This window comes from Molothrus aeneus, chromosome 2 (assembly GCF_037042795.1).
Source record: "Molothrus aeneus isolate 106 chromosome 2, BPBGC_Maene_1.0, whole genome shotgun sequence".
NCBI lineage: Eukaryota > Metazoa > Chordata > Aves > Passeriformes > Icteridae > Molothrus > Molothrus aeneus.
This window is the reverse complement of record NC_089647.1, coordinates 16209290-16223784: the sequence shown is the minus strand read 5'-3', so window position 1 is coordinate 16223784 and position 14495 is coordinate 16209290. Positions and strand designations below refer to the sequence as shown.

The window sequence follows — 14495 nt, the reverse complement described above, 5'->3', positions numbered from 1 at the left end:
TTGCTGTTTCAATACTTGTGTTTATGAAAAGATATCATCACTTCCAATAATACTTTTATATAGATTATGGTATTCCCTATATATTAAATAACTAGAGAATTTCAGGAAATTCAATCATGTAATCACAGGGGATTTTCACATTGCTTTTTGTGGTAGCATAACTCCTTAAAAAGAAGTTCCTCAGGGGTGTTGAGGATATTTTACAAAGATGAGTTAAGTGAAACATTAGTTCAGTTACCACTGGTATTTAACAAGGAAGAGAGCAGATGTGATAGTGGTTTGGGAGGCAGCTGAGGTAACATCTAGGAACATCTGGTGGATGTTTCCCTAGCAGCTGAAGGAACTACACAGATGCTAAATATTTTTCCCCATGTTCTGCCCAACTATTCTTACGATGTTTATATGTTGTGACTCAAAAGGACGCCCATCTCCCTCAGTATTGACTTCTATTTGCATCAGTGAAAGTTTGCCTATGAAGCTGAAGAGAATGACATGGAGAATTTGAAAACGCTTTACTTAAAATTGCATCAATGTAATAAGAAAGCTTTTGGCCATTTCTCTCCTGCACCCACTGGTCACTGTATGTAAGGGAGTCTGTACTAGCTTGCATTAAAAATCTGTATTTCACCTGAGGCTTTGTTTTACTAATCTGCAGTCATCTCTGAGCTATTAATATATATAGAAACAGTTTCAACAGTTTCAGCTTGGCTGTTACCTGCTCTCAGAAACTTTGAGCTGTTTTTTTATAGATGTTCTCTACATGAAAATCTGAAGGTTGGTTTGTTTGGGTTTTTTTTTAAATAACAATGAGTTTTACCAGCTGTTAGGTTGATTGCTGAGACTGAAAAGGTAAAAACCAAATAATTTTACTGTCTTCTTTTGGGGACTCAACCTCATTAAAGTTATGATCGAGCTGGGAATGTTATAAAACGTGGATTTTTTTTTTCAGTAGTATCTTATCGCAAGTGTTTTCTGAAACCTTATCAGTCAGCCATCACACTTGTAGAAGTCACATTAACTCATTCCCTCAAATCCACGGGACAGACTGAGAACAGATGTTCCTATTAGTTTCAAAGCAGTCCCAGCAGCACAGTCACATGTCCCAGCCTACCTAGGCAGAGCCAATTTACTGCTGGATGCACACTTTCCATTCAGAGTGCCATGTTGATGGGCAAGAGCACTGACTGTCTCCAAAGCTTCAAATTTGCTGTGATCTTTCTGGTTTGAATTGGCCTTTTAAGTTGTTCCGTGTCTAATGAAACCTGTGAAGAGACTGGTGTGGGCTGCCCTGTGGTTAGAGAAACTCATAGAGCTCATTCCCAAATATGTGATCCCTTATGCTCAGCCTGAATGAAAACTGGTTGGTGGAGCAAGGTAGACATGGGTGGGATGGAGTGGGATGCCCTCTGGCATGATCATGAAGAATTACCAGAGACCGTGAAAGTGTTGTCATTCTGAGAAATCATGTTTAGAGTTTTTCCAAGAATGCATAATTTGAAACTCATGTTGTCACGTCCCTGGGCCATCCCACTTAACAACTGGAAGATAGGCATGTAAATTTATTTTCAATAGGCTTGGCTTTCATGAGCCATGAATGTGCCACTCCATGGATTTAGCTCACCATGATGACTTGCAATTGGCTAATTGCAAATGCTGGCTCCAGGCTCCAGCAGGTGCCTACAGCACTGCCTGTTTCTGAGCACTGTGGAGTTTTCCTGACAGCTGAATCCAGGCTGGGTGGAAGGAAGAGATTCTCATTTATTTAATGATATTGATATTTTAGATAAATTGAAGTAGTTCTCAGATGTGTTCATTTTTATTCTTGCTATAAAAATCTATCTAATTCTTCTTGTTCGACTAAGGCAATTCAAAATTCTGAGTTCTTTGTCATATGCTTTGAACTCAGCATAGCTGAGGACTTTGAGCTACCATGTACTCTCTCCATTGCCCCCAGACAGAGGGAGAATAGGGAAGAGAAGCCCTTACTCTTGGTGGTTGCAGTCTGAAGAGTTTTATGCTGCCCTCTGCAATAATTATGTCTCATGAATGTATTCTTTGGTGCTTTTGTTTTCTTTCCACTCTCTTCTGGCTTACATTTTTCTACTTTGTGTTTTCTGACAACTAATTGCAGTATGCTTTAGAAACTGTAATATGGGGAGTTGCTAATTAATAGGAAAACACTAAATTTTGATATATTTTGGTGAGTTTCACTTGCCAGCAACTTTAACCACATAATCAATTTTGGGAGAAAAAATAGGGAAGCAACGCTCTCTCCCATGAATTCTTAATTTCAATAAGTGAGTTGCTGTATTATTAGGAACATAACCTAATGGCCACACAGTTAAATATTTAATTGTGAGTTTATTTAGTACAGCTTGCTTTCTTTTCGAGCTACAGATTTCTACATTGCATCCTTTGTTCAATTGTTTGGTCTTCATAAACTCATAATCTCTGTATCTGTGATGTTAAAGAGACCAGAGTATGAGGTCAAAATTTCCATTACATAGCCAGAGAGGAATTTCAAGGAACAATGCCAAAATCACTTAAAAAAATAAATTTACAGGAAAGATGACTCATCAATCAACAATTGCTGCTCTAGAAAATAGAATTAGTTCTATATGTTTTGGGTACAGAGATGGACAAAATGCACCCTTACAGGCAGGGTTAGATCAGGGTGATTTGTTTGTTTCCAGACAGTTTTACCTTGACCCAATGTTTCTTTTTCTCCCTAAAGGAGGACCCTAAGTAACACACAGCTTCATATTGCTGGAATCATTGCCTCTCAAAACTACAACTATCTAGCAAAAATAAAGAGGTTTTCTGGTTTCTTGTTGCTTGCACTAATTAGCCAAGCAGCTGAAGGGCAAGAGTCTCCTCCTGTGCTTAAGTGCTCTTGAAACTTAACATGAGGCCACCTCAGAGATCAAAATACAGCCTCTTATATTTAATGGAGGTGGCAGACTTCTGCTTCAGTATGCAGTAATATGAGTGTGAAAAAGACGTGATAAAAAGCAGTTTTCCCTTTTCTAAAATACTGAATAAATAGCACATGAGAATGAAAACCCTTCTGAGAGGAAATATGTTGAGCTATGGCAGTGTCTCTGGGGGAGTGTGGCAGGCTTGCTGCTTGTGGCTTTTTGTGTCATGCCAGCCCTTCAGTGGGAAAGGCTCTGGTGTTTCTGGTCTTCCCTGTCCCCTGAGCCACATGATCTTTTTGCTGGGTTAACCTTACATGTGAAGAAACAAATGGGTGCTGTGACTTGAATGAGGTGGCACTGGAGATGAATCTGCCACATCCTATGGTTCTTTCTGCGACCATGGTGGCTTTCTGGTCTGAGCAGGGAAGAGGGAAGGAAATGGTGTAACCCCTGACAGTCCCTCTCTCAGAGGGTAGATTGGATAGTTAGCATGGCTGGATGTTTCTTCCTGACAGAAGATGTAATGATTCTGTAAAGCTTTCCTGCTCACAAGTCACTTCATCAGAGTAGCATACCAACTGAAGGTGTGATTTCTGACTTCATTGCTCTTTGGCCTTAAAGACATTTAGTCAATACTGTAGTTATTTGTAAGTAGGAAACACACTCTTGTACCCTGCATTATACATGTTGTTTTTACAGATTTTCCCATGCAGTCACATTGTTTCCTGGAATAATAGTGTGGCAACCTTCACAGTACATGCTTTTTGAAAAGGGATGTGATCTGCAAGCCAGCCCTGTGTGCTCTGCTCACTGCATTTAAGTTTGATGCTTCCCTATATTAGTGTTCTGAAGATCTTAGCATATTTAGAGCTGACTTCACATATTGAAGCAGATAATTTACAAGAGTGCAGACTGCCTGTTTCTTCTGGAGCTTAAACTTGTCAGAACCACAGAGACCTCTCCTCTCTCAGTATCAATGGGTACAGTGTTCCAGGTAAAGGGTTGCACTTCTCAAATTCAGTACATTTGAAAATACTTGTGAGAAACAGCTGAAGCCGAAGCCCTTCTGGGTACAGGATGTGTCATGGACCTGTTCACTGTTTCCCCCACTAATGTCAGATGTGTTTGCAGCAAGGCAGTGCAGGGTTCAGTGCATGTTAGCAAACAGCTTAGTGTGGTTAATATGATTGGGGGCAACAGTGATGTGGCTGCAGAATCCTTTTGAGGGTTAAATGGGAGTGCTGCAGAAATTGATGCATTCCTTCACCCAATCTCTTTTTCTTAGGTTTCCTTCACAGTTTGGATTTCTGGATATTTGTTTTTAATGTGTTAGTGCAGAGAATTGGATCCTGGGTGACGTGTTTGAGTGATGGCTACAATACTTGCAGCTTTCAGAACACAGTATGGGGGCCATCTCTTGGCTTAGCCTTACCCTCAAGGGTGATAAGTGAATGCAGAAAAGAGTTTCTCCCAGTCTTCCTCAAGAAATATTCCCTTTTAGCCCTAGAGGCTGGAGAGCCTAGCAACTATCTCTGTGTTTTATTTTCCTTAAGATGCTGTGATACCATGGTGATGAGTTATTAATAAACCTCCAGGCAGATGGAGAGAGCTTTTAACTGAGAATAACCATATATGAACAAATGTCATGATTTGGTCTGTTCGGCAGAGCAGCTGAGCATTTAGCACAAAAATACAACTTAATCTGCAAATAAATCAGAGCAGTCTTTTTGCTTAAATTTCAAAATTACACCATGTTTATGGAAGAGCAAAGGATTGTAAAGCACTGCATGCATTATTTTAAGTATATGAACATAATGAATTAGGGCTGAGACTTTTTTTTCAGATTTGGTGCATTTCTGAACATATTATGAGCTATTATAAGAGCAGCAACAGATTTCCATACAGCACAGTGCTCTGCTTTGATGGCACTGACTCAAAATTCTGTAAGTCTTTATACTAATGTGCAGTAATCTCTATAACAGTGACACTAATCCCCTCTTCTAATATGGAACTTGAGTTAAAAAATCTGTGAAATGGAAGCTTTAAAGCAGCTTTTGGGAATTAGTAATTGATAAACCCTCAATCTGTCATCCATACCAATAGAAATGTCTCTATAATAACAGAGCAACAGGGTACTCACTTCAGGAAAAGCAGTGAAGCCTTGAGGATTTTTCTTTTTTTCCTTTGTTAATGTGTGAATGGCATTAATTGCACAACAGGAGCAGCAAGAGATTGGTCACAAGTGGCGTGAAATTGTTACATTGCCCTACCCAAATGATGCTTCCTTAATCTCTTGTGCAATTTTACTGTGCTGCACCAGCCTACACTGTGCTTCAGCTGTTATTAAAGGTTTGAGGTAACAATGTCTTCCATGGCAACATTGCAGCTTCCTGAAGTTCTCCCTTAGCAGCTGCTGAGGAAGAAAGCAGCCATCTCCATGAATGTGCAAAGCTGGACAGAACATTTCTTTTTAATATTTCACTTAACAATTTCAGATTATTGTATTTATTGAGAGAATAGACCCTTAAAATTCTCTAACTGCCTTGATTTGCAAAAAAGTTTGTTTCCTGTTTTGTGGCCTTGAACAGGAATTGAAGTGTACCTATGAAATCCCCCAAGTTAACAGGTAAGATAAACCATTATGTGCATTTGTGATGTCTGTAACACCCGGTGACTTAGATAATGCTGTGTCCCCTACACTTTACACCCATTGTGAGAGGCACTGTCTGTGGCCAATATTCTATTTCAGTATGGTACAACCCTGGTTGGAAACCTGTGACTTCTGGGGTGGGGTAGGGTGGTGTGTGTTCATTGGGTGAGCAGCATTTAGGTCATATTGGTCTTACTATCAATCCCATTGAAATGTCACAGAATTTAATGTGTAACTCGTGGGAAATTGGAATTAGAATTAGCTTTCCTCTTTCCTTTCCACTGTGATCTTCTATGTTGGTTAAATGGCATTTGTCTTCTGAAATTCGCCTTTAAAATACCTATAAAGATACCTAAGCACACTGAAGAACTTAAAGCAAAATTTACATGACCTCTCAGCTGAGGTATTTGTAAAATATAGGTGAAGTATCAAGAACTGCTGAGACTTTTTATTCCATATGGGGATATAAGGGATTTTGTAAAGCATTCCAGCAGAGTGAGACAATCACCAATCTTTCTGCTGTGTGCGTGGGGTATTTTTTTTTTCTTCTTATGTTAGGAATGCTTTTTCTGAGTAAAAGATTATTCTTTCTTGTTGCTTTGGGGTGGCTTTTGCATTTGTTGTTTGGTTTGGGGTTTTTTTAAGCCAACAAAGATGCAAAACAAGCTGTTTCATCTGTACAATGCACTATTATTCTCCAAAGAAAACTTTTTAGTAGAAAGATGCTGGAAAAGGGACAGTCTTGATGAAGCAATTGTCAGGGAAACTAGGGGAGGAAGTGTATTGCATGAAGACACTTTGATTTTCTTTGGAGCAAAGAAAATGATGTTCTTTTGCTTTTGAGGTTTCATGAATTCACAGGATACAATATTTCTTAATAAGCCCATCTCCCTTTACCTATGAGAAGAGTTTTGTTTAGATTTAACCTCAGCTGTAGCCTTGCTGCTTTTGTCTCTGGCTGCATTGTGGTAAAGAAAAAGAGAAGGAGCCATTAAAACATGTAGTTTTCTTGTGACTGTGTCAGGTTGGAGTTCTCAGAGGTGTTGGGCTGGGCACTGTCCACTGTGCCAGGTGTCCTGTGGAGCTCCACTTGGTTGCAACTCCTCTGTCCCTGCTTTATTGTGAAGAACCCCACTGGCATGTTGTATCAAACAAAAAGGGAAGGCGTTTCTCTCAGCAGCCATCTGAGCATAAATTCAGGGCTTTACAGTGCAGTATTGGGCTGTGCCAATAAGCTCAGAGAGATGACAAGGAGTACAGGACATGACCGTAAGATACAGACACTTGCAGTGGAACTGAAAGTAGCAGTAAGAGGAGACACAAATGCAGGTTAGAGTTGGGGCAGTGGTGTTTCCTGTGGATTTAGGCATAGTATTTTTCTTCTCCTAAAGTAAACTATTTTAGGAGAAGCCATAAATGCAACAAACGAAGGAGCAATTTGAGGTCAGGCATCATACATGAGAATCAAAGACCTTGGTAGTGAGCAGCATGTGGCTGAGGAGTTCTTCCCATTTTATCTTCCTGATGTGAATTTGGTTTACAGGTGGAGGCAGACACCCATTGGAAAAGCATAAGATAAGATTTGGAATAATTTTTCTTACAACTCATTATTTCTCCAGTTTACAATTACTTCACCTTATTTGGGTCCTAGACATTTACTGCCTGATAAGGAGAAGTTCTTACTATTTGTAATTTGGAGTTTTTTACTCAGGCTGCTGCAATGTCTTAAGTGCTTCTTAAGAAGATGGAGTGCATTATGGAAAATAATATAAACTGTATAATTAATTAATGAGGGAATTGCAGTAGAGAGGGAATGTGCATCTGCTTTGAAAACCATTGATGGTGATGTAGAAAGTGGTTTACTAAAGGTATTCTGTAGAACAAGCAGTAATGGTAATGAAGTTTCAGTGCTAGTGCAAATGCACAAATTAATTTTTCAGGTAATCAAAGAAGCAGTGCATTCATTAGTTTGATAGAAACATTAGGCAGTTTTATTAAAGGTGTAATTTGAAGTGTCCTAGACTGATGTTAAGTGCATTTATTATGGGGCAAGTATAATTTTGTGTCATAGCCATCTCCTCTGTTGTTAACTGTGAATTTTGTAAAAGCTGCAAGATTGCTTTCTCCTAGGGCTGTTGATTTCTTTTACAAAGAGCAGAAGCTGAACTACCTTGATCTTTTACATTGTACTGGCAGGCAGCAAGTTCCAAATTCAAACCTTTCTTTCATTTTCACCAACATGACATAAACGGACATTGCACATAAAAGGCTGAGCCATTGCATATGGCTCCTGGTATAAAGAGTATTACAGTAACAAAAATGCCCTGGTAATAAATTTGTGTGAATGGTAACCATGTGTCTCTGAATGCCTCCTGTTTCTCATTCAAGTTAAAGGTTACTCTATCAATACTTGGCAGATATCTTGCACTCTCCTGTCTTTGCAATATTTTTAAGCCTTTTGATGCCTTTTGGTTTTTGAAGTTATTGTATTATTTTTAAGATCCTTAAATTAGGTCATAACAAAAATATTTCTGTTTATCTAATCCATTTCCCTGTCTTCAGACTGCTTGGTCTGGAGCATGTAATAAAGGAGAGAGATTTAAACAGCTTCCTTCAGTGTGAGGGGAAAATACTCTGAAAATCACAAGTTTCCTTTAAAAAGGAAAGCTTTTTCAACTGACTGCAGTGTGATGGGAGTGGCTGTGAACGATTAAACTTCCTTTCAGGGGGTAGGATTTGTAGGATGCACAGCTAGTGAGTCACTATTTCCAATTCTTGGGCGAAAAAAAAAAGGGGGGAAAGGATTTCTATAGCTGTTGACTACTGTGTGTCAAAAGTGGAATAAGTGTTTTGTTTTGTTGTCTCAGTTTTCCAGATGCTTTGGTTCAATTCAGGTTAGAATCCAGTAGCCATCCAGTTGTCACTGCTCACAGAAAGAATGGAGGAATTGTGCAGGTTTTTTAAATCACACCAATTATCATCTCTTGCTAAATTCACACCCTGTTGGCCAAAACATGAGCACATTTCCCTTAGTGCTTGTGACTGTTCTCTCGTATGTGGTGAGGAGCCTGCTTAGGTGGGGGAGAGCTAACAGTAATTCCCTCATCACTTTTGCTCCAAGCTGCAGTTGCTGAGGGCAGATGATATTCACAGCTTGAAATCCAGGAGCAAGCTTTTCAGGCACTGCTTTTGTCCTGGAGTTGCTGTCCATCCAGTACTGCCCTTGCCCTGACTATTCAGCTTACACCTTTTGCTACCAGTTAGGGACCATACATGAGAATCAAAGAGCCAACAAAGTTGGCTTCACCTTCAAGTTCCATTTTTTCAACACAATGGGAAGAGCTCCTACTCAAAGATGTCCTTAGGAGGCAATGACCCTATGCAACATTTTGTCTGGATCCTGCTTATTTTGAGATAAGCAGAGCCTTTCTCAAACAAGGCCTGACTGTACTCAACATCTATTAAAAGCACCCTCGAGTTTAAAAACAAAAAAGGTCTTCTGGAATCACGTAGTCTTCTGAAATGTCTCAAAACTATTCAAGTGCTGGCAGCCAGCATAAAGCCTTTGCCTGATCCTAATCTCCAGAATGCAGCAGGCATCATTGCCTGGCTATTTTCAGCTGATTCTGTGTACTGCACATCTAAAACTAGAACAAAACTGTCACTGCTCTGCTTTGCTTTCCAACCCCAAATGCAGCACTGGCCCTGGTTTGGGGTTTTTTTTCCCCTCTTCAGATATTTAGAATTAAATCAGGCACTTCAACCCAATGTGGGTTTTTTTAAGGTTGCAATGTTCTTTGAGCTTGGAGAAGTGTGACATTTCTGTTGGCTGACATTTGATTCCTATACTTCCTGATCTTTTAATCAAATAAGGAGCTGCTTCAATAAGATATTTATTGATATTCATAATTCCCATATGCCCATCAGTTTTTCAGAACAAACCTGAGTGTGTTCTGGAAGCTTTTTGTGGGATTTAATCCCAGACTTGGTGGTCTCCCGTGGGCTGCACAGCTTCGTATTGTCACTTGTCTCTGTCTCCCTTCAGCTGGGGTCCTCCATCCCACATTTATGTTTCCTGCTTTGCTTTTTTTACTGTTCCAAACTCTAAACTTTGTCAGTATTTACTTTTATTTGTACTTTCATTGCTTGGTGATGAGTTGTCACTGGTTGTTGCTTGTCCTATGGATGTTGTCATCCCTAGGAGCAAGCTGACTACCCTGACACTGCTGGTGGGCTACAGAACTATACATTTTTCTTTGTCTCACTCTGAAAAAACAAAACCTAAAAAAATAACTAAGGCCTATAAAGCTTCCTTCTAGAGAAGAAGCAAAGGTCCTAATAGTTGGGCTGTCATTTATGCCAGAAGCAGAATACCTAGTTCTTTAATTTTGTTTTTTTGCTCTGGCACATAATAAGTGAAGGAATCTGTTTACTATGGGGGTAGAAAAAGAGGAGAAAAGTCTATTGTAAATTTTTTATTGCTAAGGAAGAATTGGTAAAGGTGCAGGAACACAGGGGAGAAGCACAGAAGATCTTGAGCACAAGAGAAAGAAAATTTCTAGCTTACAATACACAGCTCAGTGAAACTGGGCATGGAAGCACAGAAAAAGTGAGGAAATGTATGCTGGGAGATTTCAAGGCAAGCTGGGAAAATGTATGTGAGGACATAATGCTTACTAATAATATATATTTTATATATATATACACACCAAATAATAGGTGATATATTAAATAAAATTTTAAAAATTGTAGTCTATTATGCAGTTGTAGAAAACAGAATGGCATGTGATTGGAGCCACCCATCTCAAGGATCTTTATCTTGCTTGCCTTGTCCTGCTCTCACACATCAGTGTTTGGCAGAAACTGGGAGGGACAAAGAGAACAATGAATTTGGTGGACAGGGAAAGCTGAATTTGATGATTTGAACAATATGTTGTGACAAAATCAGTTGATCTGTCCACATGGTCTTCCATTAATTCAGCCCTTGTATTTCTCTAAAAAATTTATTTTGTTGAATTTAGGTGCAGATTTGGTCTCATCTCTTTTTTATATAAACCCACAGAATAAAGACATTCTAGGATTGATGTTTCATGCACCTGGTTCAGATTAGACTTGTTACATCACTAAAATAGGATTTTATGGCTTTCCTACTATAACTGCATTTAAGTGCTTTTAAAAGCACTTTTTTTTAATTGAACATGATAATATTTGAGGCAATATTTTGGCTAATTGTTTACATCTGCATTTAGAAAATTGTTAAAATTAATGCTATTTTTGTTATGTAACTTTATAAGACACACATGCCCTATAGTCTCTTCTCTAATTAGGAAACAATTAAAATTACAAAAAGTCTACTTCTTGACACCAAATTTTAATGACTTTGGGCCTGAATTGTATTGTAGCAGCTCAGGGGAATGCTAATGGGACATTTTGATCCCTCTAAAAGCTTCTATGAATGCCTGTGTGGGAGCTGAAAATAAACATTCTTTCAGTCTAAATGACTACAGAGTTAAACTACAAGGACTGCTCCTGACCTCAGTTGCCTCATTTCTAACATTCCACAGTGTGGAGTTGTCACAAGGTAGAACAGCACAAAAGTTGACTAATACTTTTTTAGACCCCATAACAGAAAAAAATAGAATGTCTGACTTATATAATTGAATAGATTTCTAAAATATTCAGGTTTGGAGACGGAATTTCTATGCAAATCAAGCTTTTACATTGGGAAATAAGATTCACCAATATATTTCATATTTGCCTATGCACCACAGTATTCACAGAATGTTTTTTTTAATTCACTTCAGTTCAACATTTTAATTATATGTTAAAACACAAACACCTATGGACCCAAATAATTCTCATCATGGACTGCTGATTTTTTTTTTTTCCTTTTTAAATGATGGAAACTTCCTGGAGTCCTGAGACAATAGAAAGTTTCAAGACTTCATGTACAAAAGTCATGGAAGAAATACTGGAGTGTGCCCTAAGGCTGATTATTTCATTCCCTCCCTTTCTTCCTCACAGAACAGATGGATCTCAGACCGTGGTCTGAGTATCTCTTGAAGAATTGCTTGTGCTTCTAATATAGGGGTTTGCCTTTTTGTTAAGGTGCATAGGTTGGACAGGAGTTGAGGGTGAAATTGAAGTCATGGTTCAGCCTTCTACCAGCTCTGTGACACTGCCCATACAGAGTCACGATTCATCCTTCCATCAGTTTTGTCTTCCAGTAGCTCTGAGGATGTCTCTGTAACAGCTTAGAGTGTGGGTGAAGTAACATTAAAATGTTGCTCATGCCCAGAAGCCTTAGGCAGGCTGACTGATGAATTCTCTCCAGGCTTCCATGGCACAGGTTGTATCTCTGTTGTGTGAGGATCTTTAGTTCTCCTGTCTACATCTATACTCTTTTCTCTTCGGCTGGATTCTATCTCCTCTCAGTCTTAAGGTAGATTGGATTTACATAAACTACAAACACAGCAAGAATCAGTACCGGCTGACCACATTGTTTTAGTTTGTAGGGCAGATGGGATGCAAACTCCATTTTATACACAGTCATCATTTACCCAAATGTGAAGGTCCACATACTCAATTCCTGACTTTATTAAAGCACTTGGACACGGTAAGACATTAATCAGGGCCTTCATATAAATACGGCTATTTCATGGCTTTGTTGGAGTTAATGTCCATCCCAAATTTGTTGAAGTAGTTACTGTTATGAAAAGATTTGGTCTTGTACTTGAGCTGAAGCTGGACAAGCTCCAGTGAATGGCTTTCCATGCACCCAAACCCACAGTGTTAGGCATTGTGTAGCTGCTTGGAGGACTGAGTGAACTGACAGAAGAGATGACTTCAGGACTCAAGTTCTTTGATCCAAAATTCATTATGGTACTAATTTGACTTCAAATCACAATCCTGTCTTATTGTTGTGTGGATATAAATTTTACCTGACTAAAAATAGGTGTTTCAGTAACTATGACAAGGGTTTTGGGTTGGAGGCCTGAGTTCTATTTTGTTTCTGACTGACAAATTAGAAAATCAGTGAATGATTTTGTAGCTCAGAGTTGCTGTTTTCCTTGTTTTCAGCAACTCCAGAATCCTTTGCAGCCAAAACTGCTGTTGTCAAACTTCAAGGACTGAATCCAAGAGATGTAGTCTCCAAATTTTTCCCAACTGGAAGCTGTTTCCAAAAACCTCACATAGGAATGGAGGGTCTCACTTATCCCCCACAGCATCAAGTTCCCCATACTGCTACACCACATTTTTGCTACTTTGAGAGCGTCGCTCTCACCAGGTCGATTACTAACAAGGTTGGTATATGAGCTAATAAACTGCTTTATGTTCTGTAGTCACAGCTGGGCTGCTCCCATACCTGACCCTCCAAGAGCTATTGCAGTGTGTCTAGACATGTCTTTGGAGCTGTGTCGCTTGCTTACATGCAACTGGAGCTCTGCATTCTCTTCCCTTGTGCTTGCAACATCTTCAGCTTTTTCCTCCTTTCCAGCTTCTCCGATTGCATTCATATGAGGACAAAATTCTGTCATTTCATCCTGCATGCTTTCTCAGTATTGGCTGCCAGATAAATAGAGTGTGCTTCCTGTTCATTTGTTGTCTTAGACATTGATTTTGCCTGTTTTAAAGGACTTTAAGGTTTGGCAAGGCTAATGTTATAGTGACAGTTGTGTTCTTTCACCAAGTTCTTCCTCTTTAGCTTGGCTGCTTTTCTGTTCCAGGGGAGAGCAATAACCAATTTTCCTTTTTTGCTTTCACTGCTCAGCTTGATGCTAATCTGCCAGCATTTCTTCCTCTGATCTCTTATTGTCTGCTCAGCCTCAGTCTTACTTCCTTTATTCTGACAGCTGCTCCAGCCTCGCCTTCTTTTATGTCCTTCACATATTTGTTTGTGTGTCATCTTTGTTGGTGCCTTTGATGTTTGGCATGACCTTACTGAGATCTCTGCTTGAAGGAACTTGCCTTTCTAGTGGCCCAGAAGGCACCAAAGAAGCAAGTGAAGGGGAGGAATCATGTGAAACCAATGAGTTAATGGGCTTGCTATCAGCAAATAGTTCTAGGTCTTATCCCTTTTCCACTGTATGGGACAGTGTGGCATTATTTCATCCTACACCTTGTACTCTCTGTCTGCATCTGCACTGTCAAGAGAGACCAGATGCCAAAATGGACTGGGACTTTTAACTGAGTGTTTTCTTTGCTTTAAGCAGCTGGGAGATTTTTTTTTCTTTGTTAGGTTACAGTCTTTTTTTATGGATAAACATACTTGAGATGCCTTTCACTCTCCCTTTGTAAGATGCAAGTTTGGTTTGTTTTTTGTTTTTTTTTTTCCGAAATAGGAGATACTAGATTTTAAAATACTGCATTTTTAGACCATTTGTGGTGATTTCATCCTGGAATTATAGGGGGTTCCAAAATTATACTTTACCCAGTGAGGTTAGGATATGCATCCTTTCACTGTGGTATTTTAAAGAACTTATAGGCAGACTTCTGCATGCAATTCAGCATTTCATAATTATATTGTATTGACTTTAGAGTATTTGGTCAAGAAATGGGATTATGAATAAACTGGTGGAGTAACTGTATAGCCAGCTGCTTTGACGTAGTGCTCAGTCATTTAATTTCACATGAATTTTTTATAATGATTCCACCCTGTTTATTGTATTAAATTCCATTTGGTGTGGATTCTTAGACCTTTGTGGTCTATTGGTGAAAGAAGGATTTTAAGACATTAAGTTGTTTACTTTCTGAACTTTCATTTGCTTTGCATTTTATTCCTTTTAATAATAAAATGGTTGTTCAATAGCTGAGATTGAGACTGGAAGCAGTTCTTTTTCATCTGCTTCTCACCAGCACAGTTGAAGTTTCTCAAAAGAAAAGACATAAGATCTGAATACCTTAAACTATCCCAATTAGTGTACTTT

General features: G+C 39.0%; 2 protein-coding genes across 4 annotated transcripts in view; one reads left to right on the top strand and one right to left on the bottom strand.

The window, feature by feature from the left end:
- Positions 1-14495, top strand: part of CMSS1 (cms1 ribosomal small subunit homolog) — a 227879-nt gene that overhangs the window by 127854 nt on the left and 85530 nt on the right. Inside the window, exon 1 of one of the 2 annotated variants that reach the window (XM_066571992.1) lies at positions 5362-5544. The exons of the other annotated variant lie outside the window; for it this stretch is intronic. Within the exon in view, the coding sequence (XP_066428089.1) occupies positions 5523-5544 (22 nt within the window). The 5' untranslated portion in view covers positions 5362-5522. Of the gene's footprint in view, positions 1-5361; positions 5545-14495 lie in introns of those variants that run through there. 2 annotated transcript variants of the gene reach the window in all.
- The window catches only part of FILIP1L (filamin A interacting protein 1 like), a 173795-nt gene that overhangs the window by 107384 nt on the left and 51916 nt on the right, over positions 1-14495 (bottom strand). The window lies entirely within an intron of this gene.